This window comes from Bos mutus, chromosome 1 (assembly GCF_027580195.1).
Source record: "Bos mutus isolate GX-2022 chromosome 1, NWIPB_WYAK_1.1, whole genome shotgun sequence".
Taxonomy (NCBI): domain Eukaryota; kingdom Metazoa; phylum Chordata; class Mammalia; order Artiodactyla; family Bovidae; genus Bos; species Bos mutus.
In genome coordinates, this window is record NC_091617.1 from 133,044,653 (window position 1) to 133,070,317 (window position 25,665).

The 25,665-nt window shown below is 46.4% G+C and overlaps 1 protein-coding gene across 1 annotated transcript in view; it reads right to left on the reverse strand.

Moving 5' to 3' along the window:
• Positions 1 to 25,665, reverse strand: part of EPHB1 (EPH receptor B1) — a 462,138-nt gene that overhangs the window by 121,382 nt on the left and 315,091 nt on the right. Inside the window, exon 5 of the mRNA XM_070385976.1 lies at positions 8,814 to 9,149. Coding sequence (XP_070242077.1) covers positions 8,814 to 9,149 — 336 coding nt within the window. The remainder of the gene's footprint in view (positions 1 to 8,813; positions 9,150 to 25,665) is intronic.

The window sequence follows — 25,665 nt, forward strand, 5'->3', positions numbered from 1 at the left end:
AGCTGGGGCCCTGACTGTCGGGGAGGGGGCAGTCCAACCGCCCAGCGTGGCTGAGTGTTTCCCACACAGGGCTGTGTTTTGGAAGAACATTGCACCCAGGAAGTCCAGGTCTCAGCAACATCTGGGAGAATGTGGGGTCTCAACTCTAAACACGGTGCCTGCCCAGAGATGCCGGAGGAAGGAAAGACCACAGAGAGCACGCAAGCTACACCATTTGTTGACATCCATTCATACATTCATTTCATAATTTATTAATTCATTCAATGAACATTTCTCAAATGCTATTATTTCAGGCACCTAGCTAGACACAGGGGGAATCATAGCCACACAGATGGATATAAGACCCAACTCTCCTGGAGATGACAGTCTGTTCATGGAACTGACATTTGCCAGAGGAGCAAGGAGCAGGCTCATTTGCCTGGGCCACCCCCTTTGCCTGGGCTACAAAGCAGACAGAAATTATCTCCTGATCCAGCTGGAGGCTCCCTCTGTAAAGAGGGTGAAAACAATTTCATTTGGACTTTGAATAGGGGAGGAACTTACTACAGTTCTACTGCCAGCAATCTCCTTTTCACCTAACAAACTCTGTACCTAGAGAGCTTGGCCCAGGAGCTAGTAAAATGAGCAAACAGGTCCCCAGGGCCCAGTCATCCTCAGAGCAACGCAGCTGTTCTCAAGCTGTTAGCAGCATCCCTAGGCATTGCTCAGGACTAGAACAGGGAGCATACCTATGGGCCACACCGAGTGGCCCAGCACGTGAAATCTGTCCACAAGAAGTTCCAACTGGTCAGATAATGAATAATATAATATCCCACCCAGTATTGTCTCTGTGTGGGCTTCCCAGATGGTGCTAGTGGTAAAGAATCTACCTACCGATGCTGGAGATGCAAGACATCCGGGTTTGATTCCTGGGTCAGGAAGAGCCCCTGAAGAAGGAAATGGCACCACACCCCAGTATTCTTGCCTGGAAAATACCATGCACAGAGGAGCCTGGGGGGATACAGTCCCTGGGGCTGCAGAGTCGGACACGATTGAGCAACTGGCAACAACCTCCTCAGATTGAAAGCTCTAGAGCAGCAGCATGTGATCACATCCTAACTTTCACCAAGTGTGAGTTGGTACTTCAGCAGGCTGTGGAACCCAGAGCCCAGCTGAGATCCCCCTTGGTGCCCTTCTGGGCCTCTGAGACCAGTTTCAATGAATGCTGGGGACCAGAACATGAGCTCCCCAAGACACAGACTCTTGTCTGTGCTGTTTGTTCCTGTGTTCTTTGTGCCTGGAACCATGTATGACACACAGAAGACCTCAATAAATATTTGTCGAGTCAGTGAATGAGAGCCCCTAGAAGCAGAAGACAAGCAATCGGCAAGTGGAAGGCAATTGCAAAGACTGTGGTGAGTACATTTCCAAAGTTAACATGCTTAAGCAAACAAACGAATCCCCCTCTGAATGTGGTTGAATCTCACTATGTTCCTTTGAGACCATTGGGGCTCCTGGTAATACCCTACAATCAGTCCCTTACATTTTCCCTCTAGGATCTATAGGGGAGGAAGACACCTGGTTCCCTGCTGACCTGGAAGAATCACTTGCCCACCTGTGGATCACCAGGACATATTACGATCACTACACATCAACCAAACATATATCATATGCAGGGACTAAAGAAGCGTGGCAAATATTTATCAAGACTTTATGCCTAGTGCTGTGTGGTCCTTCTCTCATGAAGCTGGGGTAGGGTGGGAAGTCTGATTCTCTGCAGAGGTCACCATCTAGTGCAGAACCTAAGGCTGCCAGTAGTGGAAGCCCATGACTTTGGTCAAGGACAATGCTACATGCTGACCTGCTCAGCTCAAAAGACAAGAAACTCTATTTGCTAATGGCAGGACCTCTCTGAGGCTGCTTGGAAGTTCCTTCTCAATACCAGGGCTTCAGAAACAATAAAAACAACCTTTTTATGATAAGAAAGCAATGAAATGAACTATGAAATTGAATTGAAAACAGTGAAATTTTCATTGACTTTAGGTTTTTAAAAAACTTTTCCTTATTAACCTCAGTGAAAGTTCTCCTTAAAGTCATTCCCATCTTTTTGAAGTTCCAACTCAATCTTCTCTCCGCTCTGGAGCAAATTTCACCTGCTAATTTCCAATGAGACCAGCCCTTAAAAACAGACTAGCTTCACCATATGGATCGTAACACTCTAAATTTTCACAGGCAGCAGTGTAATATTGTTTTAATATTTAATTTTGAGATTTACATAATATCTTTCCTCCAAAGAGCTCAATATATTGCAATATCATAAAATTCCTTTTCATATTCAAAGATTATTCTTTATGCATGCAAATACTATATTTAACCAAGGAATAATGCAAATTAGGTGATATGTTCAGAGGAATTGGTGGGCTGGGTAATTCACGTATGGGAAAAGTAGCATCTCTGAGTGTCTTTAATTGTTTGGGAACTTCAAAAATGCCTTAAAATGGACAAACTAGAGGCTTGTGGCGATTGACAGAGTGGTATAGCATTTTTTAAATAAAATTAAGTAACAGCTTGTGTCTGTGTTGCAGGCTCAGGCGATATGTTAGTATTTTACATGCAGTCAGCACAGCAGGCCATATATGAACTGTGTGTAAAATAAATGTCAGATAGAAATGCTGCTGATGCGTGCTGCTGCTACTGCTGCTAAGTCGCTTCAGTCGTGCCCGAATCTGTGCGACCCCAGAGACGGCAGCCCACCAGGCTTCCCCGTCCCTGGAATTCTCCAGGCAAGAACAGTGGAGTGGGCCGCCACCTCCTTCTCCAATGCATGAAAGTGAAAAGTGAAAGTGAAGTCGCCCAGTCGCGTCCGACTCCAGCGACCCCATGGACTGCAGCCCACCAGGCTCCCCCGTCCATAGGATCCTCCAGGGCTGATGCGTAGTACAAGGGGAAAGTGCTGCTTCTCCAAACACAGTGAGGAGAGACAGTCGGGCTCCTCGGAGCCACAGAAGGAGCCTGTTCTGGGCACACACATCCCATTCTATCCTCACCCTCTCCATTAACCCCCGGGGACACAGATTTCCCTGCTCTCCTTTCTGGTACCTACTCCTTTCGTGAAGAATGGCCACACTGACATCTGTCATTTATCTTATCTAGATGACATCAGTCCCAAACAAAGGGACTCAGGGCTTTGGAAAGAGAAAAACTGGGGGGAAAAGGCCCAGCAAATTGCTGTCTGGCTCAGGGTACATTCTCAGAAATGATGCTCATCTCCCAGTCCATCACACGGTTTGCAAAGTGAGTTTCTATCCCCTGTGTCATTTGCTCGTCACACAGCACTAGGAAGCAGGTGTCATTACTCCCATCTTACTGGGGAGAAAGGAGGGACTGTAGCAATTCAATGGATTTGCGTGAGTCACGTGAGGAGCAGAGAGAGGGACCAAGCCCAGGACTCCCCGCCCACTGCACAGCCACCACCATGAGCCCAGGAATCAGGGAAGGTGACTGCCCCATGGTGGGATGAGATGGTACATCACAGCACACTCACCATTTAGGCCTGGGTAGATCAGATTGGCTCTTTGAGTCTATGGGCAAGTCACAGCCAAAAAGTCAAATCCAGAATTGGATTTGATTGCCTCTCATGTGTTCTAGGATTTTCTAGTTATTTGTCAACATTTTTAATATGGATTTTCAGTTTCTAGAATCTGGCAGCACTGGGTATGGCACCACTTGCTGGAGCTGAGTAGGGGCTGCTCCTTTCTCCCCATTAGTTCCCTGTGGTCTCTACTCCTCCCCTCTGTCTGGCCCTGGGTGGCTCCTCTCCATTACCTTCCTGGCCTCATGGGTCTTTGAGTGTGCTCTCTCTGGCTTAGATGCTCCCAAATTTACTGACTTTATTTTACCACACTACAAGTTGATTTTATGGATGTGCTGGTCTGGTTTGTGTCATTTTTCCCAACATTTCCTCCAAGGTCCTCGTCCCCAGTTCTGACACTCTGAGTCTAGTTGGCAGAAAAGATAAGTAAAGTTTGTCATTCACTTTAATTCTGTCTGACAGCTGGATGATCCAGCCATCACTCTGAACCTGGGGCCAGGTGCCAGAGAGTGACTGCAAGAGTTAGTGGTGATAACAACCTCTCTGCAGATCGCTGGGCCACTGCAAGAGAGAGAGCTCCACCTGATCTGGTCTATTTTAAACTCAAGGCAGCTGTATTCAGTGCAAGGCTGCATCCCTAAAGACCTCACGTAAATCTAAGCTTGCATAATTCATGACCAACCCTGACCAAAGATGATGGACATTTTTTTGACAGCTAAAGTGGCCCAGCTATGTGGCAATAGCTTAGAGGGAGCTTACAACTTACATGGCTCACCATAATGCGATTTTTGATTTGTCCAAGGATAAAATGGCTACAAACCTAAGTATGAAACCCAGAAACATCATTTGCTGGCTGTGAGAGGCTGAGCAAATTTCAAAAGCTCTCTGAACCCAGTTTATTCATCTGACCCACCTCATTTTTATAAAGAACTTGATAGGGACTTGGCACATTGGAGTTGCTCAAAAATGGTAGTTCTCTGCCACTCTTTATGAGCTGGCTGAGGATCTTACCCTGATCCTTTCCAAGTAATTCAAGATCCTCGAGTAGTCTGACTGTATACCTGACTGGGGTCATCACAGGAGGAGATGGAGGCTCTCTGGATCTCAGGATTCAATAGACCCTTTAGTGTCCCCAGCCATTCTTGTTTCTGATGGAAGAACTATTAATATATCCAATGTGTACCCAGTGGACCAAAATATAACTATAAAATCTCCTTAGATCACAACCTTAGGATCAAGAGAAGTGTATTGGTGACTTTCTCAGATAGAATGATGCCAACCATAACCGTTTTTGTCAGATACAAAAAAATCAACTAACATGAGCTGTCTGCCTCCATTGGGTAGGGCTTATGAGAGTGATGCAATGCAGCATCAATGCAGCATACTTGGAAAGCCCCAAGGAAGAACAGCGTGACAACCCCTGACTCTGCTGGAGAGTAAGAATGGCTCACCCAGCCACCTGTGGTCCATAGCTCCTAAACAAAGGAGGAACCACCCCACAGGAGTGCACCATACCCAAAAACAGACAATGATGTTCAGAATACTTGCAGCCAACTCGTCCAAACTCTTCCCTCATGTGACCCAAACATCCATTGTCAGGATCCAACTCACCTTGGGAACGATTTGCACCCCTTAACAGTTGCACACCTAGCTCACCTCTCCATCCAGAGGCAGTGGAAGCCTTTAATGGTTCACTGTCACAGAAAAAATTGTGGAAGGTTGCTCACTGAGGTCCCCTCCCCTCAGCAGGATGGCATTGTCTGGCTCTGGATAACCCCTCTGTGTGTGTAAGCTGTGACATGGGGAGCCCAGAGGCACCATCCACCTTTCAGGGCAGGAAACGGAAGGCAGAGGCAGAATGGATGGCCTACGGACCCTTCTTCTAATCCTAGACTCCTCAAGCCATTTGAAGTCTCTGTCTCCTTATTGGAAAAATTGGGAACAATAACACACAAGCCACAGAGTAATTATGAAGATCAAATGAGTCCATGTATTCCAAAACTATCTACTCAAAAGAGACACAAACATGAATAATAACTATTCCTCACCTACTCCTTAATCAGGACCCACTTAGGAGTCTTCCGTCATTTCAGTTCGGGCTGTTCCAGGAAGGGAACGGATGGTCAACGAACACTTAGCAGTTGACTTAGTGATTGACTCCAGGACTACTCCTGGTCAAATTCTTCACCTGCCAATCTATCTGAAAGTGCAAGTGTTAGTTGCTCAGTTGTGTCTGACTCTTTGCAACCCCATGGACTGTAGCCCACGAGGCTCTTCTGTTCATGGAATTCTCCAGGCAAGAATACTAGCATGGGTAGCCCTTCTCCCAACCTTCTTCCCAACCCAGGGATCAAACCCAGCTCTCCTGTAGATTCTTTACCATCTGAGCCATCACTCATGACCCAAATAGTAGGAGAGATGTGGCCACAGGTACTGACAAGGGGTCACAACACACCCAGAGATGAGGATAGGGAGGATGAACCGGATCTTGCCAGACTGGAAGAGCTCTGGGGTGCCTTGGAAAGGGGAGAGAAATGTCATGACTTCTTGGTGATACAGCGGTTCATCTACCTCATCCCTTAACAGATCTGAGTGAGTCACTAGGAATCTTTTGATGGTATTAGTCTCTCTTTCATGTTTTATAAAATCTGGAGCTCCCATTCATGTTCTTAAAGTCCTCTTGCAGAGGTAGAGGCTAAGTGTTTGTTTTTAAAATTCTTGTCTTTTTAGACAAATTATCTTTTGGTTGAAAATAATTTGCATTCATGTGTGGATTCACCAAAGCAGCATATTGTTTCTTATCCTATGGATAAGAAATCACTGGTTAACCTGATCTTTATTTTATAATAACCATATGCCATGAAGAAGCAGTTGCAGCTTTACCTCATCGATCATAAACTTTCTGACACCCTAATTCCAGGATTCCCAAAGAGAAGTCTTTGATTGGATGGTGACAGTGGGACTATGACTACAAAGTCAGGAAAAATTAAGAATAAAGGGCCCATCAGAGGGGGAACAAAGGACATGAGAAACGCTTCTGGAAGGGCCAATGGGTGAGGATAAAGATAAATATTTTGAACACTGGTAATGCAGGGTCCCTTGTAGGAGCCCTGGTCTCTCGGCCCCACAAGCCTGGGAAGGTGCAGATGGCAAGACAAGCAGATGGGCAGGTTCGGGAATAGCAGGGTAAGGGAAGGGAGGGGCAGAAATCAAAGCAAACCAATATAAGTGGCAGGTTTGTTCACACATGCTTAGAGAGAGAAAAGACAGCCAAGCCCAGCGTAACATGACAGCCTGGCAGGATTATTATTCCCAGAAGCTGGGACACTAAAATATTTCAGCCAGTTTTCTGCCTTAAACTCTCCAAGGGAAATACTGCTAACAAAGGCTGCCCATGTTACGTGCTCATCATGATGCAGAAATTACCATTTCCTTCTCTTTGGCTAAGACAGGCTGTCACAACCTTTGTCTCCATGGCACTGGGGCTGTGGTCACCAGCTGGAGGCTTCCACACTTCCACTCTTATTTTCTCACTACACACGTATGCATGTAAACACGTGACCACACGCATACATACAAACACGCACACACGAACACACACATGCTCTCAGCAACAACGCAGCCATCTGGACAGCCATGCTCTCTGATGACACCTTTTTTTCTTCTCCATTCTGACAGCTTAAACCCAAGAATCATCTGCCATCAAAGATGCCTGGTATTAAAAGAGGCAGAACAAGTCTCAGGACTGGGGGGAGGGGGTGATGAGGAGTAGGAAAGGATGGAGAAGGATAGAAGAGGTCAAGAATTGGGAGCTACGTGGAAGGACAGAGAGCCCAGCTCCTGCTATTCCACTAACAAGCTACCCTTTTACAATTTGCTGATTGAGAAAAATCCATAATTCCAAGTAAGATCATGGTCCACTGCTTATGATTCTCATCATTGTCTACAAGAGATGATCTTAATGTCCCCTTTGCAGCCTTGAACCTTCCCCCCAGGGGGGACATTGCTCATTTCTCTCTATTTCCTTTGGTCTTTACTGCATGAGTACAGCATATGATGCTTGGGATACACCACCTTGCAGCTCTGCACTTTGTGTCTACGCCCTGGAAATTTTTCAGTTAATGAGTTTCATGGGAGGAACAATGGTGCCCAAGTGTCATTGTATCCCTCACAGTGTCTAATCCACAGCTTGGCACACAGTAGATGCTGAATAACTGCCTCAATAAAGAGGGAATAAATAAATAAATGAGTGAGAAGGCAATGGCACGCCACTCCAGTACTCTTGCCTGGAAAATCCCATGGACGGAGGAGCCTGGTAGGCTGCAGTCCATGGGGTCGCTAGGAATAGGACACGACTGAGTGACTCCACTTTCACTTTTCACTTTCATGCATTGGAGAAGGAAATGGCAACCCACTCCAGTGTTCTTGCCTGGAAAATCCCAGGGACGGGGGAGCCTGGTGGGCTGCCGTCTATGGGGTCTCACAGAGTCGGACACGACTGAAGTGACTTAGCAGTAGCAGAGTGAGTACATGAATGGACTGATTAAATGGATTTTAAAAAATGGATTGTTGCAAGAGGTGTGAAATGTAATAAAAAGAAAAGGTCAGAAGGGCAAAAGACTTGGAAATAGAGAAGAGAAGAAAATGTGTTCTGAGCTATGCAGTACAGGGATGTACTGGCCATCAGGATCGATCTATTATAAACTGTCTGAAGTCTCTATAACAGTGTAGCATTCATCTGAGCACGCTGTAAAGGAGAGTGCACTCTTGAATTACATGGGTTTAATTGAAAAATAATCTATGAAGGCAATACTGACAAGATTTCCGGGAAGTTGCTTTCATTGGGTTTTCTAAGAAAGCAACACTGGTGTTCTCAAGATCGTACAGTGCTTCTGCCCATTCACCCACCTACCCATCCATCCATCTGTCCATCCATCCTTCCAAGGATGGTCCTTGAGCCCTAGCCGAATGTGCAGAGCGCTGGGTCCATGCTAGCCTGAGTATACATCTTTGCTTTTGTACCAGGCACAGGAAAAGCCCTCAGAATCCAGCTCACTCTCACAGGTGAAACCCTACCTCTCCATGGTCTCAAATGCCCATCACCTGATACCTTCACTCCTGGAAGGAGGCCTGGGTGCAGACTAACGGGTTGGATGTGGCTGCAGCTTTGCTCCTGCACAGAAGTGGCCCAAGTGTCAGCCCCACAGACAGACAAAAGGGGCATAGACGCCTCCAGACTTACCAGCTTGGTTTGTGGTGATGTTGACAGAGACGTGCTGTGGGGGAAAGGGACTCTTGCTGGAGACCCCATTGACAGCCTGGATGTCAAAGGTATACGGGGTATGGGCCCACAGGCTGCTGATGGAGACGCGGCACTCAGTCAGGCCCAGCTGCCTGGGCACGAACTCCACGTTGTCGTCACAGCGGGAGCAGCTCCGGCGGTCTGCCCGGCACTTCTTACAGATGATGTTGTAGGTCACGTCATCCCGCCCACCCGTCTCCCGAGGAGGGTGCCACTCCAGAATGATGGATGTCTCATTGACGATGGAGATGACATTGCGGGGACCTGATGGGACACCTGCAGGGAGACAAAGAAAGGCCCAGTGAGGCTGGGTGGAAGCTTGGCCAGCTTCTCTCCATCCCTCTTTGGTGTGATCCCACCCTCCTCACATACACATATCTCCTCTCTTCCCTCAACTCCAAACAACCATGTCCCAATCCTTTCTGAGAAAAAATGACAGATGGAGATGACAACCTGTTGCCAGCTCCCCTTTTAGTCATCCCAGTGAGGCTTTTCTTCTCTGAATCATGTCTGCCAAGGGAGAGGAGGATGGAGGTCTTGGATACAAGCCCTTTTGTTCTCAGGACTCAGCTGCATCCTCCAGGCAGCTTTAGCATCAGTGACATGTATGTATATTGGACTCTTATTGATTCCATGTCTCTTCTTAACTTGTGGAGAACTCAAGTGTTGGAGGACAGGACTCAACATATTCAGGCATCTTGCATACAGTCTCACACAACCTGGGATCTATGTGGTATGTGCATGGCAGTGGGAGTGTTTCTCTGCAGGACGGGCTTCCAGAACACCTGGAGAAATGAATATTCACATTGTACAAGCTGTGGTTCAAGAAGCCATGTTGGGTAGGAGATTCACACAGCCACTATTTCTTACCCCATAATACAAGAAGAGCATAGCGGTTTGTCCCAGACACTCTGCTAGCTACCAGAGCTGGTCTTAAGCTGATACGGCACTCCAAACATTGGTGGTCAGATCTTTTCATGGAAAACAAGAGATCTGAACAGACCGTCTCTCCTACAAACCAGTCAGGCTCACTGGGACTCAAGGAGGGCAGCCTCTTTCCTCCGGACAGCTCCATCCATGGCTGCTGTTCACACACCTGCAAAGGCTGAGATGCCTTGTTGCAAAACTAGAAAGCTTGGTCCCTAGTAGGAGAGCAGAATGCTGCTAAATTCATGGCTGCAGTCCTGAGCATTTTGAGATCCATTTGGAGAATCTCCTGCCCAAGAACAGAATGGACCATAGCCTCTGGTTCCCAGGATGGGTTCTGCTTACCCTCAGTATCCATCTGATGGAAACAGACTCTGCCTGGAAGCCCCTTTTCTGAATGGCAGGCCTGTGGGAGCCACTGCTCTGGATAGTAATGCATTCAGAATTCACGCACGTGACTGTCGCCAGCTGAACGGAGACATGTGTAAAGAGGTTCATGCTGGAGACAAGAATCAAATGCCAACACACAGAATGAGGGAATAACAACAAGGTCGGGGGGCACCAGGGAAGGATTCTGTGTTGAATCAGTCAACAGCAAGCAGAGAGAGCAGAAAGCAAATATTAAATCGGATTCTATTAAAACATGAAAGAAAATCAGTACTGTACTATATAAAGCCCATTAGACCTGAGCTAAAGCATAGTTTTCATGCATGCTTGTGACAGGGCAGGATTCATGAAGCATTTTTACTGAGGTCTTGCAAATAGCATTCAAGAATTCCCCACCCATCTGACCAGGGATAAATATCCATCTCTTTTGAAATCAGTGCACAGCTAGCATTGGGCAGGCATTGGGGATCGCCCTAGGTGGACTTCTATTGGTCATGGCCAGCCTTGTCTCACACCACATTCATCATTAACACCCATATTGGCCAGTGCCTGTCTTAGACATGTCTGTTTGCTCGGACAGATGAGACTCAGACCACAAGCTCCCTGTGGTGAATGCCATCGCTGTCTGACTCATTGTCACAGCAGATAGCCTAGCCTCAGCCACAGGCCACTGTTTCTCATAGTCAGAAAAATTACATTTACCAAGCACTTGTTCCATGCCAGGCGTGGGGTAAATCCTTTAACCATATTATCTTGCTGCATCCTGTAGCATCCTCTGGTTATCACTCAAAAAGCAGCCTTGGGCGGAGGGGCAGAGACAGTACTGTTAGGGAGAGTGACCATTCACCCCTCCCATCCTTTGGAGATGGCCCCCCCCACACACCCTGATTCCAGTTACCTCCTCTTGTCCTTGAACTTCAACTTCATCCTCTCCCCTGACTCTACTTTCTCTACCTAAATTTGCATAAGTCATAGCCACTTAAAACCCAAACATGGTCACCTGGCATATCTTTCTCTATGTTGAATGTCCCCTCTTCACTCTCCAGCCAAGCTTCCCCAAAGTGGAGTCACACATCATACAGGCTCTCCTCTCTCCGTGTTCAACCACCTGCAGTCTGGTTTCTCCCCCACTCCTCTTTCATGCCTTCCCCCCTTTTTTTTGGACAGGGGTAGGGTGGTGTGGGGGGTTCCCTACTTGACAAATCCAGAGAACTTGGTCCTTACTTCCTAACATACTTTGTGGTCACTGGCCAGAACATGGGGACCCAACACACAGTTCGTCAGCGGCATCTCCTTTCCTCAGATCTTTTCCTTCCTCTGTATCTCTATCACCTCACAAAAATGGGTTCCACCAATTTTCCTTCCCTAAAGCAAAGCCTCTAATCAATCCTTCAATCGCTTTCCATATCTCCCATCTATTCTCATCCACCAGGGTGTGCCTTTCAAAATGTACATGGGATCATATCATTCTCTGCTCAAATACCAGTTATTTAAAAGTTTACCCTCCTTTCCATGTCCTTCAAGTCCCCATATGGACTTGCTGCTCTTGATTTCATCTCTGGGTCATACTGTGACCAACAAGAAGTTCCTGCCACGTCCTGTGCACACTGAACTCACTTCACATCCCTAAGCCTCTGCACTGCATTCTCTCCTTTGTCCGGAATTCTTCTCCTTCTATCTACTCGAGGAACTCTTGCTCACCCTTCCAGATCCAGCACATTTCACTAGGAGACTTCCCTGATGCTCACAGTCACACACCTCCCCTCTGGGCTTCTATAAGCTCATTTCTGGCTGTGTAACTCAGAATTGTATGGAGGTGAGAGTTGGACCATGAAGAAGGCTGAATGCCGAAGAATTGATGCTTTTGAACTGTGGTGCTGGAGAAGACTCTTGAGAGTCCCTTGGACAGCAAGGAAATCAAACCAGTGAATCCTAATGGAAATCAAACCTGAATACTCACTGGAAGAACTGATGCTGAAACTGAAGCTCCAATACTTTGGCCACCTGATGTGAACAGCCAGTTCACCCTAAAAGACCCTGATTCTGGGAAAGATTGAAGGCAAAAGGAGAAGAGGGAGGCAGAGGATGAGATGGTTGGATGGCATCACCAATTCAATGGACGTGAACTTGGACAAATTCCAGGAGATGGTGAGGTACAGGGAAGCCTGGCATGCTGCAGTCCATGGGGATGCAAAGAGTCACACACGACTTAACAACTGAACAACAACACAGAATCCACCATCACACTGTGATGGGCTCTTCCTAGGCATCCTCACCACACTATGGCCTCCTGGTGAGCAGGGCCTGGTAGCTGGTTTGTCTCCATGATTGCCATGTCCAGCACTCGGCCTGGGGGAGGCCCCATTCTACCAGTTTTCGACCTCTGCTCAGTGTGCAAGGCTGTAGGTCACACGTGTGCACCCCTCTCCAGCATGAGACAGATGCCCTGCGGTGGGGCTGAGGGAACATGCAGGAGCAGTGAGGACCCTGTTGTGCCCCTGAGTGGTAGAGTGAAGTGAAAGTCGCTTAGTAGTGTCTGACCCATTGCGACCCCATGGACTATACAGTCCTTGAATTCTCTAGGCCAGAATACTGGAGTGGGTAGGCTTTCCCTTCTCCAGGAGATCTTCCTGACTCAGGAGTTGAATCCAGGTCTTCTGCATTGCAGGCAGATTCCTTACAGACTGAGCCACCAGAGAAGCCCAAGTGGTAGAGGTTTTGGTGAAACGCAAGTGGCAGAAGAGAAACTGAACCATCCCTGATCCATCTGTGTCCCTGGAAGCTGAGAAGACCCACCCTGGTCGATACTTTTTCCATGTCTGTTCATTTGCTTCCCGTTCAAGAAGAAAAGCAGTGGGTTTCTGCGAATGATGAATTTTTCATGTTTATTTAAAATAGCCTCCATATGAAGCAAGCACGTCTCATCCATGGCTGCGCTCCAGGGCACATGCATCTGTGGGCCATGAACGGGGGTCTCTGGGAGCCATGGTTGCTGAGTCCAGGGCTACACAAATCTGAATCCTTTCCTTCCAAGATCAGGAGCAGACTTTAATGGCCCTCCCTGGAGAGTAGACTCAGACAGCCAGGAGAACCTGAACACTATCTTGTGGTCTCAGAAGCCAGCATGGTGCCTGGGTTCACAGCATACCCTTATGGAGGTGGCCCAGATCTGGGCCACCAACAACTACTAGAACCCCATTCATTATTTATTTGTTTACTCACTCACTCTTTAAATAAATACTCCTGCCTATTGTGGGCACTTGGGAGATAGGATAAAGCAAAGCAGATGAGCTTCTGCTCCCATGGAGTTTACACTGGTGGGGGTGGGGGAGTGACAGAAAAGAATAGAGAAATAAAGAGATAAAGGACACAGAGATAAAGGAGATGAAGGAAATAAAGCTGCCCCTAGGCTCAGATTGTCTCCCTGCAATGCTTCACACCTGACCCTTTTCCTATGAGGAACCCTTCCAGGACAAGCAAGCCAAGCCCAGTGTCTGGGCAGCTAAAACAATGATGGTTCCCAAGTCCTGCATTGTCCTGATGACAAGGACGCATTTCTGCAAGTATGTAGCTTGGATCCTCCTGTGTCTGGACAAAGAGTCTGACCACAGCAGAGCTGGCCTCCAGATAAATCTTCCTAAAGGAAATGTCAGGGCCACTTCCTACTCATCTAGGCTGTAGCCCCTTGTTTGGGGTCCTCCCCTGTAGAGAGAATTTGTCTAGCACCAGGTCCCCAGCAACATCCTTAGGAAGGAGGCCAACTGAGACCAGCAAAAAAAAAAAAAAAAAACTTTAAAAGGGGGAGTGGAGAGGGAACCAGAGAGAGAAGAAAATTTGCTTTATCCGTCCTCAGAAGCCCTCAGGAAGTGCGCTGGCAGGGCTCAGAGCCAGGGTCTCCTTGTCTAAGCTCCCTGCTCTCTCGTCCGCGTCCTCGTTTTTCTTAATTACATACAGACAGGCTTTTTGAAGCCTCTCTGATCTGTTGCCACGGTTACTACTGATGAAAGCTTCCTGCTAAAAGGGCTAGGAAAACTCAGTCCTTTTAAAGGATGGGAAAACTGCTGAGCTGTGATTCTCTGGGTGGGAGGAACACAGTGGATTCTGGACTGTGGGGATGGGTCTCCAGGGTCTTCCAGGATGGGCCTGAGAGCTTAGCTCTGCCCACATGAAGCACGGATGGCACTGGGAATTCAGAAAGTTAGGCAGAATTTATCCTTCTAGAGCCATAAGCTACCCCAAGTGTTGTCACACTGAGATGGAATCTCCTGCTTCTTAATGTGTTTTGGGCCAGATGAATTTTTTTTAAAGATTTGAGAGACAGAGTGGGTGGGAAAGAGTAGGTGAGTTTATTTGTAAAAAGCTGGAAATAAGAGCACTCTTGAGTAATCAGAGATGAAATATGCTTAAGATAGGTAAGCCTCAAAAGCCAGTTTTATCAGGAATCTTAAAAAAGCCAACATCTAGTTTCAGAATTTAGATGTGAATTTCTGGCTGGTCCAAAGTACAGAACAGGCAATGTCCAGCTCACTGTGCATTGCTGTTGCCAGGGTTTGTGTCCTCATTTCCCTCACCATGGAGAGCAGGTGAAGATGACAATCACAGGAAGGTGATGTACTCCTGGGAGCCCCCTTGTGCAGGCTGGAATTGGACTCCTCTGCCTAAGGCCAGAGATGAGGTCCTCCCTTACTTGTGAACGACCCCTTGAAGAATCTGATGAAAGCAACAAAGCTTTTCCTGATAAAAATGAACATGTATTTGAACATATGTGCATGTTTTCAGAGACTCTGAGGGATCTCTGAAACCAACCAACAAACCTCTTAAATGTTTTCAGCAACAAAATTTAAAAAATATATATTCTCTTTTTGGCAAAGCTTAGGAACGTGAACTTCTAAGCCTTAATTATCTCATCTGAAAAATGGTAGTTTTGAAGATTTAATGAGATAATAAGTCCAAGGGTTTAGCTGTGTGGCTGGTACACAGAAAAACTCAGTTAATGTCAGCTCCTATTAGTATTAGTATTGTCATTATTGGATGATCTGGAATCCTGACCCTCTCATCAAACTAAGGCTACTCTAGTTCAGTCACTTATTCCTTGAGCAGAGAACCTGATGCCCAGACCTGTGCAGGCAGCCATAAAGATATAGAGGTTATAGCCCATAATGTTGGGGAATCCATATGTTTATTACTGAGACAAGATCCCTTACCTATGGAGTACTGGGAATTGTGGACACATTTAGCTAAGGATCAGAGCAAGTGATCCAGACACAAAGAGTTACAGACAGATGCTTGAGGAATGGTAAGATCAATGCATGACAGAATTTTTTGAGATGGTGTCTGGGCATCTTGCCCACAAGATTGGAGCTGTACTTGGGTAGAGGCATCTTGAAACCTATTTGCTCTAATCTATGCCCTCTGGACCACCTAACCCTTATAAGCACTCCCTAGGCAGAGGCCTAGTCTTGGGCATGGGGCTACGTCTCCAGCACGGTTCTACACTTTTTGTCTTTGGGGCTTAAAATCTCTGTGTGCACTTATACATCTGCTTCCTGGCCTCCCAAAAGGCAGTCTGACTTTGGCACAGTATCTGGTCTTGCTTGTTCTCCTTCTTCCTGTGGACAGGGAAATCCCTCTTTTATACTTCTAGAGTAAACTGTGTCCTCTACTCAATATTATTTTAGGAGAAAGGATTGAAATAGGGTCTATGAATGAGCCAGAAAGGACATGGGATACTCAAAGCTCTGAGATGCAGAGGTAGTGTTCTCATGGCTAAGAAGAGTCAAGATTGTGGTTTGGAAAACTAACTGCATATTTTAATGTGAGTTGAGGGTTAAGAAGGGATAGAAAGGGAGATCAGAAAATAACATCATAGACAGGGGTGGCAAAAAAAAGTGTGTTGTGAGGGGCCAGGAAGACATGTGAGGAGCAGGACCAGATGGGTTATCAAAAATGATAGTACTATCAGGACATCTCTACTCATGGCCCACTGTGACATACCTACTTTAAGAAATTGTGTCTGAGTGATTAGAAGGCTTCCTAGAGAAGAATAAAGGTCTTTGAGATTTTATGGAGAAACAGGAGTCAAGGAGAAGAAGCAGACATGGAATTGGGGGCTGTGGAGATCTAAAGAGGTCTTCTATCAAAGCAAAATATGCAGGAAACTAAGTTAGGCTGTTGGTTATGCCTTTGTCCTCAGTACAGAAAATAGGGCTGAAAGCAGAATGGGCTGGAGTGTGACATAAGCCAAAAAAGGGGAGTTTGCAACTGTCAGAAAGCTAGTAGAGTTACCAAGTAAACATGAGGTCAGCTTCATGTTCAATTGTGGTTTCTTCTTTGGGTAACTTGTTATTTGAAAACAATGTCAAAACAAAAAGCCCTCTGTATTCTCTCTGGCTGCCATGTGTAGCTTTGACACTCTTCAGCCTAAGTTCAGCTCTCAGTCTTTCTCTCTGCACTTTTCTTTTCCTCCTAAGGCACCAATTCCTCTTCTATCATTCCTTCACTAGGTGTAGATTTCCTGGGGAAGACTAGACAAGAATGACCACTATGCTAGAGGAAAGTGTTGTGATGCAGGGGACCATGCTGGTTCAGCACCTTGGAGAGGGGCATGAGTAGATTTGCTCTCACTCCTTTCACTGGGATTCCCTGGATGGCAGTAGGCAGTTTCTAAAGATCTCTCTCAGGTACCAATAACACCATAATAATAGGAATCTGTGATAGCAGGGGTTAGAAGGTCTTGTCTTTGGAGGTGGGGTGGGTATATGACTATTTGAGGCCATATCAGGGGACCAAGAGGAAGCTATCAAGAATCTGAAGAAAAGCAGTGGCATCAAGTGGACAGACTGCTGAGGCACACTCCATTCAATAAAGAAACCAAGAGGGGCTTAGGATCTTTGGAAAAAGCAGACCAAGTGTTGGCTATAACTCACGAGTGACAAAGACTAGACAATTGGAACACTGTTTTGCTCAAGGTGAAGATGGTAATATCTCAAGTCCTAAAGTGGCTTTTCCTAAAAGGGAGTCAGTCGTGCTGGGGGCTTGAGGCACAGAACTGGAAAGCTGAGTCCGGTTTGTCTCTTTGCAAGCTCAGGTACACTGGTTACTCCCCTAAGAATGTAGGCTGTCTCTCCTGAGGCAAGGAGGAGAGGACATTGAAACCTGGAGCTGTCGTGTTGCTTTACTTTTCCTAATTGCCCCAGGGGCAATTTTATATTGCTTTGAATGAATTTAAACTAGACCCCAGGGACATGCCTTCCTGTGAACAGACACCTGTGCCATCTGCATGGACATCTGAAGGACAAGGCTTTGATTTGGTTACATGTGTTTGTTTCATACCACTGAGTGACTGATTAATTTCGGTAGTTCGTCTAGAAGATTTCTACAAGGATCATCTGAAAGATCAGAGAGATGGCCGTGGTTTCCATTTTAATAGAGTTCTGCATGGAGTTGTGAATTTCATTTCAACAACAAACCCTACATGCAAAGTACTATCATAGGCATTTTGGTACATAAGTTAATGAAGCCTCATTTTCCCAACATCCCATGAGATAGGAACTATTATCCCCATTTTACGTATAAAGAAACTGTAGCTCAGAGACATTAAATAACTTGCCTAAATTATGTGGTGGGTGAGTGCTGGAATCAAGACTTGAGTACAAGCCTGGATGTTCCCATAGCTCCTCCTTAACAACTCCTCCCCTCAGGGTGGAGGCACCTAAGAGTGCAAAATGCAGGTGTGATGCAAATACAGCCAGGTGCTGGGGGCAGGGGCTGGTCTCTTATGAAGGCAGGAAGCTCTTGTTTCTGAACGATTTTAGTAGCTTCCCTGTAGAAACAGAGCAACCGCAGTTCCAGGGCTGGGCTGAGCATGTCTGCATGTGTTGCTCATTAGGGTCTTGGAAACACTGGGCCTGTACTCAGGCAATTCCCCTAATCATAACAGTTAGTAATAAGAAGAAACGACTAGTCAAAACAAGGAGGGACCCTGCTGAGAGGGATTTCAGGAGCATTAAAAAACCCAGTGTTACACATTTCTCCAAACACCAGTGTTTGCAGAAAGTATTTCTTGTTTCACTTGCCTCAATGGAGCTAATTGTGTGGGAGAGAGGGGGTGGATTCACTTTCTGGGAAAAGAGCCCCTTCTCCCTGACCTAAATTGAAGCCTGAGCATCTAGGTTTCTCCAGGGCTGCAGAAGCCCTTGGAGGATGGCTGAGGCCCCTGCCTTCGTAAGGAAGTGCATCCCAGCAGGAAGGGCTTATGACCATCTGTGTCACTGCCTGTGGGGGCAGGAGGCTGAATCTTCTATTTGTGGCCCCAAGTGAGGCCAGAGAGAGGGAAGTTTGGATAGAATGTCCCCTGCAGATCTCCTGGGGACACTTCAATCAAGGAGAGACAAAAGTCATGTCATCTTAAAGACCTGGTCTTCAAGACCTCCTCTCTGGCCCTGAAATGAGGCCTCAGGGCTTTCTGAAATGGTGAAAGATGTGCTGGAAAATTGGGCTGAGTGCCAGCTTTGTGACTTTAGGCAGGTCACTTGCATACTCTGAGTCTAATCTTTCACTCCTGCCAGAAATCCCTGTCCATCCATCCACCTTCCAGCAGAGAAACAATTACATGTACACACCTGTGCAGTGAATAGAAGACACTGTCTGGGACATTTGACATGAAGGCCCTCTGAAGACATCTTCCTGCTTACGACTTCTGAGGCCCTAGACAGACTTCCTTTATGGGATTTACCAGGTTTAAAACTAAACATGCAAAAAACTAAGATCATGGCATCTAGTCCCATCACTTCATGGCAAATTGAGGGGGAAGAATGGAAACAGTGACAAACTTCATTTTCTTGGATTCCAAAATCAGTGCATGGTGACTGCAGCCACAAAAGTAAAAGATGCTTGCTCCGTGGAAGAAGAGCTATGACAAGTTTAGATAACGTATAAAAAAGCAGAGATATCACTCTGCCGACAAAGGTCCATATAGTCAAGGCTATGGTTATTCCAGTAGTGAAAGTTATTCCAGATGTGAGTGTTGAACCATTAAGAAGGCTGAGCACTGAAGAACTGATGCTTTCAAATTGTGTTGGAGAACACTCTTGAGAGTCCTTTGGATAGCAAGGAGATCAAATCAGTCAATCCTAAAGGAAATCAACCCTAAATATTCACTGGAAGGACTGATGCTGAAGCTGAAGCTCCAATACTTTGGCCACCTGATGCATAGAGCTGGCTCACTGGAAAAGACCCTGATGCTGGGAAAGATTGAGGGCAAGAGGAAAAGGGGACATGACAGACAGTGAGATGGTTGGATGTCATCACTGACTCAATGGACATGAGTTTGAGCAAATTCCAGGAGATAGTGAAGGACAGGGAAGCCTGGCATGCTGCAGTTACTGGGGTGGCATGATTTAGTGACTGAACCACAAAGCTTGTCTACAGGGCTCCTACCCAGGTTAGGGAAGGCTGGACCCCCCTAGACCCTGCTCATGGCATCTCTGACTCAAGTATCCCCATATGGTCCCCCAGATCTTCCTCCTGAAAGATCCATACACTAGGCCAGATCCTGCCAGGCACACTCCAAGGTGTTTGCTGTCACCAGAGGCGACAGTCTAAGCCAGAGTCTTCTTGAAGTCAAAAGACTTTAGGATATACACCAGTCTTTGGCACAACAGAAAGATAGACCCTACTTTGGCAAAGCCTCCCACAGAGCAACATGTTTTGGAACATCATTTCTAATTGATACCAACTCAGACCCTGAACCACCCCAGTTTAGCATGTCCTGACTCAGCCCAGAGCTTGGTAATTCCCCCCATGCTGGTGCAAGTGTGGAGGCTGAGATCAGGAAAGAAATCTAGAGCAAGGAAATGGATGCTATGGGTCTTGAGATATGGTTGGTAGCCACTGGGCCAAGGCCTGTCAAGGATGAGGGTCACATACATGATGGAAGCCTTACAGGTAAAGCACCTCAGCTCCCTCAAACTCTCTGTAGCACACAGCCTACTGTGAGCTCTCAAATACTAGATACTAAGGGAGAAGGAGTTGGACATGACTGAATGACTTCCCTTTCACTTGTCACTTTCATGCACTGGAGAAGGAAATGGCAACCCACTCCAGTGTTCTTGCCTGGAGAATCCCAGGGACGGGGGAGCCTGGTGGGCTGCCATCTATGGGGTCGCACAGAGTCGGACACGACTGAAGCAACTTAGCAGCAGCAAAAGCAGCAGCAGCAAAGGGAGAAGGGCATGGATTTTCCAAGGTAGTTTTTAAAATACTATATCCATCTGGGCCAGACTGGACAAGCCCCTACTGCATGTGCGGAGCTGGAGAGGGAGGCAGTAGCTGGGATGAGGTCTCAAGGCTACTGCATGATTAGCAGTCATCTCTCCTCACCATCCCCAGAGAGAGGGTGGTACCCACGAAGGAGTCTTGCATCTCCACAATTCTTCACAAATAACTAAAATCCCTTTCACTGTGTGACAGAATTTTTCCAGTTGTCATAATTCTCCATCATTTTTAGACACTGTATAACAGAAAGGCATCAAAACAATAGCTGGGAAGAGACTATGGGTTACATAGTAATGGGTTATTCATTTAGTTTTCTCTAGGAAAACACAGAAGATGAAGAGTTTTCAAAACAAATTTCAGATTTGCTATTATTCCCCTGGGGCTTCCCAGATGGCACGGTGGTAAAGAATCCACCTGCCAATGCAGGAGACACAGGAGACGCATGTTCAACCCCTGGATCAGGAAGATCCCCTGTGTGAGGAAATGGCAACCCACTCCAGTACTCTTCCCTGGAGAACCCCATGGGCAGAGGAGCTTGATGGGCTGCAGCCTATGAGGTCACGAAGAATCTGACATGACTGAGTGAGCAGGCACACAGAAGAATCTCCCAGCACCCCCCTATGTGGTTCTAAAAGAGACTCGTGTTGCCTCTTTCTGGGTGTACAAAAAGGCCCAGGATCCTAAGACAACAATTCAAGGTCAAGGGAACAAAAAGAAAAGTTGAAAAAGGCAGGTATACCTCCCAGAAAGGTATGGGTCATCCAAAATCAAGTCCTGATTCTGACATGTCTCATTTTTGGCATGGGAAGGAATCCTGGAGGTTAGAGTGTATCCCTGGTGGTGAATGCCCTCTACTGTCCCTACCTGGTTGGCCAACTTCTGTTTGATTCCTCCGGTGATGGGAAGCTCACTATTCCCACCACCAGGAAGTCCTTTGCTAACAGTAATCATAACCTCTTTGAAAAATATAATGAAAAAAACTACCTATTCACAATAGCCACAAATCCCATAAAATTCATACGATTAAATCTCACAAGGCTTGTGTAATGCTTGTATGAAGACAACTATAAAACTTTACTTAAGGATATAAAAGAAGACTTGAACACACGCTCCTGGATGAAGAGATGCAGATCATAAAGATGACAGTCATTTCCAAAGTAACCCATTTATTCAATGCTTTCCCAGTCCCAATGTAATAGGATTGATTAATGAGTTGTGCCAAGCTGATTTCAAAGGTCATCTTGCAGATAAAAATTTTTAAGAGTTGGCAAGACATTTTGATAATGAATAATATGTACAGACTTCTTTTACCAGTTGTTGAAATATATGACAAAGCTACTACCTTTAGAACAGCTTAGAACTGGTGCCAGAAAAGACTAAACAATCAATGCTAAGAAATAAAGATGAGTACAGACAGGCACTTAGTCTGTAACCAAAGAGGCATTTCACTAACATTTTGGATGGAGCTGATGGGATGCTATTTTTAATAAGAGAAATAAGAATACCGATATCACGTCTTACACAAAGCAAGTTTTAGATGAAGGAAGGAGCTAAAAATAAACACCATGTAAAGAACTAAAATAAAATGAGAGTGTTTTTATATCTTAAAGTGGGGAAGACATACACAAAACCCAGGCAAAAAGTCAAGACTCAAATCCCCCAAACCATAAATTTTAAAAAAGGTCAAGTTTAAGCTCAAAAATTAAAAATCTCAAAAATGCCAAAAATGTATTCATAAATAGAGTTAAAAATAAGTAGAGGGCTGCACAATCCCAAGTGGCACAAGAGGTAAAGAACCCACCTGCAGTGAAGGAAATGCAGGAGATGTGGGTTCAATCCTGGGGTCAGGAAGATCTAATGGAGGAGGAAATGGCAACCCACTCCAGTTGCTTAGAAAGTCCCATGGACAGAGGGTCCTGGAAGGCTATGGTCCATAGAGTCACAAAGCGCTGGACATGACTGAACACATACACATAAGAGGGCTGGGGGCAAGATGTCACATTTAATTAACAGGCATCTAGAAGTCAATTTTTAAAAACAGAAAAAGGGCAAAAACAGTCAATTTCCAGGAGACAAAATAAATTGGTCAACAAATGTATGAAAAAGACATAGTAATTTATACTAAGGGAAATATGGTCAAAATTTTTAGGAGGTCAGTCAAACTGGCAAAAGCCAGAGTCTGGATAACATCCAGCTGAGCCCATGGGTGGAGAAGGAAGATGTACCCCACTGGTGGGGGTGTCACTTGATCAAGCCTAGTCTTCTGGGATAGCACTTTGATTGGCTTTTGGAGTACATGTGCCCAGCAACCCAGCAATTCTATTTCTAGGTTAATTTCCTCCACAAATATAGGCTTGAGTGCCCTCAAGGTATGTCTGAGTATTTTCATTTTTATCTATATTAGTGAAATGCTGTGTTGACCACCTATGGGGGACTATATAACACAGCAGAGGTGGCTGTGCCTCCACCCTCTCCCCTCTCCCCCACTGTCCCCTCTTCCATCATCTTCCGCTTCCCTGACCTGCCAATTCTCCTCTCTTCCCCAGTCTTGCTGAAGGTCATTTCCAAGCCATTTCCATAGAGCTCACAAAATGACCCTTGACCAATGACATGCAATCCTTCACTGTCTCAAGTGGGTAGCAGCATTAGTTTGATGTCAGGCCATCTCAGAGGCAATGGAACTCCTTCCTAAGGACTGAAGTCTAGCACTGAGGCCAAGGAGCCCTACCTGGTCAGGTCTGGGCAAAAATCGGGCCCTGCCACTCACGAACAAATGTATGATCTAGGGCACTAGCCATGCTGGACCTCAGTTCTCTCATCTATACATTAGGAATAACAGTAGTACCACTTTATATTCTGTGAGGGTAACTGAGAAAATCCACATCAGGGGCTTAATCAGCACCAGCTATCATGTTAGACTTACTGTTACTTGCTTATGCTCTTGATCCAGTTGGCTGTGGCCAGGGGTACCAGGTACATGGTACTTGGGGTCCACTCAGACAGGGCCTTAGCCGTAGGCCATGGTGCTGCACAGTCTTCACCATGCTTGGGATGCAGGCATGGGTGTGGCTGACCTCAACAGAGCTGCCTGCAGCCCTTTCACTGGCATGACCACAAAGCCTACCCTTTGCTCACAGTAAGAGTGACTTTTCACCTCATGTGCAAGTTCCTCTGTGCTGGCCAGCAAATAGCACCCTTTTGGGGGGAATAGAGTGGCTTTCTAACTTTCCTCACTGAGCACTGGCAGGGCTTCCCACTGCTCCCTCCCCCAACCACCCACCTTCTAGGCATGTCTGATGCAGCAGAGCCAGCCTGTACCAAGCTGCATCTCAATCTAACTACACAGGTGTCATGCTGGCTTCTTTCCACTCAACAACGTTGAGCATCCTTTACTGCTACTTGCAAAGTGAGCAGAGCTTAGTGATAACCCAGAGGATCTGCTCAAAAACCACCTTGGACATCTTCTTGCAAGTCTAAGCCCATAGCCATGAAGAGCTAGGAGGAAGCAACATACCATGACCACCATTGCCCCAACCTTCTCTCTACAGAATGGAAAGGGAGGACAGAGGGACCTTTGTGTCCAAGTGGCATTTGGCCCCCTACCCATCAACCCCTGAGACCATTCACTCTTCTTAATGTGGTCTCAGAGTCATAGCACCTTGGTTATGCTGGGGAGAGGTGGTCGCACAGTTGACTTAAGACTGGAGCCTGCTCTCTCTGTGCAAAGTCATCCATGACCATTTACCCACAGGGGAGTCCAGACTTTAAGCCCACAGCCAACCCCCTATCATAAGAGTTCTCAACGCTCTGGCTCCAAATGTGTACTTTACAGCCAATTGCATAGACATTTTCTCAGAAGACCAACACAGAGTTTCAAAATAAATCACTACAAATGCTAGTGTCCTGGTCCTATGCCACACATAATTCCAAGAGCATGGACAAGCCCACACTGAAAATGAGACTCATTTCTTTTTACTTCACCCAATTTCCCATACAATTCAGAAACCTTCCTGGCAGGAATACCTCTTTATACAATTCCAGTCAGTGTACTTCACTAATTACACAGGTAGCTTTGCTCACTTGGACAGTGTTCAGAAAATACCCTTACACTAATTGAGACTGGCTTCCTTCTAGGATAGTCAAAGACACCTGGAGCCCCTGGTCTTTGTCACACCCAAGCAAAGCCATCAGTGACATCTGTGGGTCTCTAACTGCTTTGGGGTTTTCACATGTATTCACCAGCCAGGGGATGTAGAAGATCACTGTCATGATTTGAGAAAGGGTCGGCTAGTGCCAGGTTTCTGATATGGCAGCTAGAAGGGCAGAGAATGACCTTCTCTGGAGCCAGGAACCCCACCCAGTGTAATGGGGTTGAGGGTGGGTTCTGAGTCCAGCCCCCAGGGAAGCTTAATGATCAGTAACAGAGGTGCAGCAGGCTCATATGGGTACCAGGACTGACTGGCAGCGGTGAAACTGAAAGCTGATTGAAAGAGGCAACTGGCTGAAGGTCCAGGAGTGAGTCCCAGACCTAACCCCCTAGGGGACTTGGGCTTGGCCTCTGGTGTCAGAATTGGATCGGGATCTGATTCTGGGTTACAAGGATGGAAGAAGGGGGTGGGGCTAGGGGAACCAGGACCCTAATCACAGCTGGGGATCACCTGTGAGGAGCTGGGGACCAAGGTGGTCTGCACCAGCAATACCTGGATTTGTGATCACATCATGATGGGGTCGAGATGGGGATGATGGTATAAGATTCCAGCCAACCTAGGATGACTCTCCAGAAGCAACTGCTCTAAAATGCCCATTCCCCACCCCCACCCCCCCGCCCCACATTTTCTGTTCTGATTTTGGAATGTGCAATTCAGATATGACTCAAACCTTATTCATAACAACCAAAACAATGACAAGTTTTTGAGACCTTACCATACGTCTGATGCTGAGTTAGGTATATACATCATCACAACTCGGCACAATGATAAACAATATCCTCATTTTATGGAAAAGAAATGGAGTTTCAGAGAGGTTAAGTAACCACAGCAACAGAGGGGTAGAGTCGAGAGTGAAGTCTGATCTGCCTGATCCCAACAGCAGGGCTCTTACCACTTGGCTATGTTGGGCACCTACCATGTAAGCCCACAGAGGAGATTTAAAAAATCAGATCAGTATGTCAACAGCTTCCAGTCCAGTGGACAGAGAAATCCCT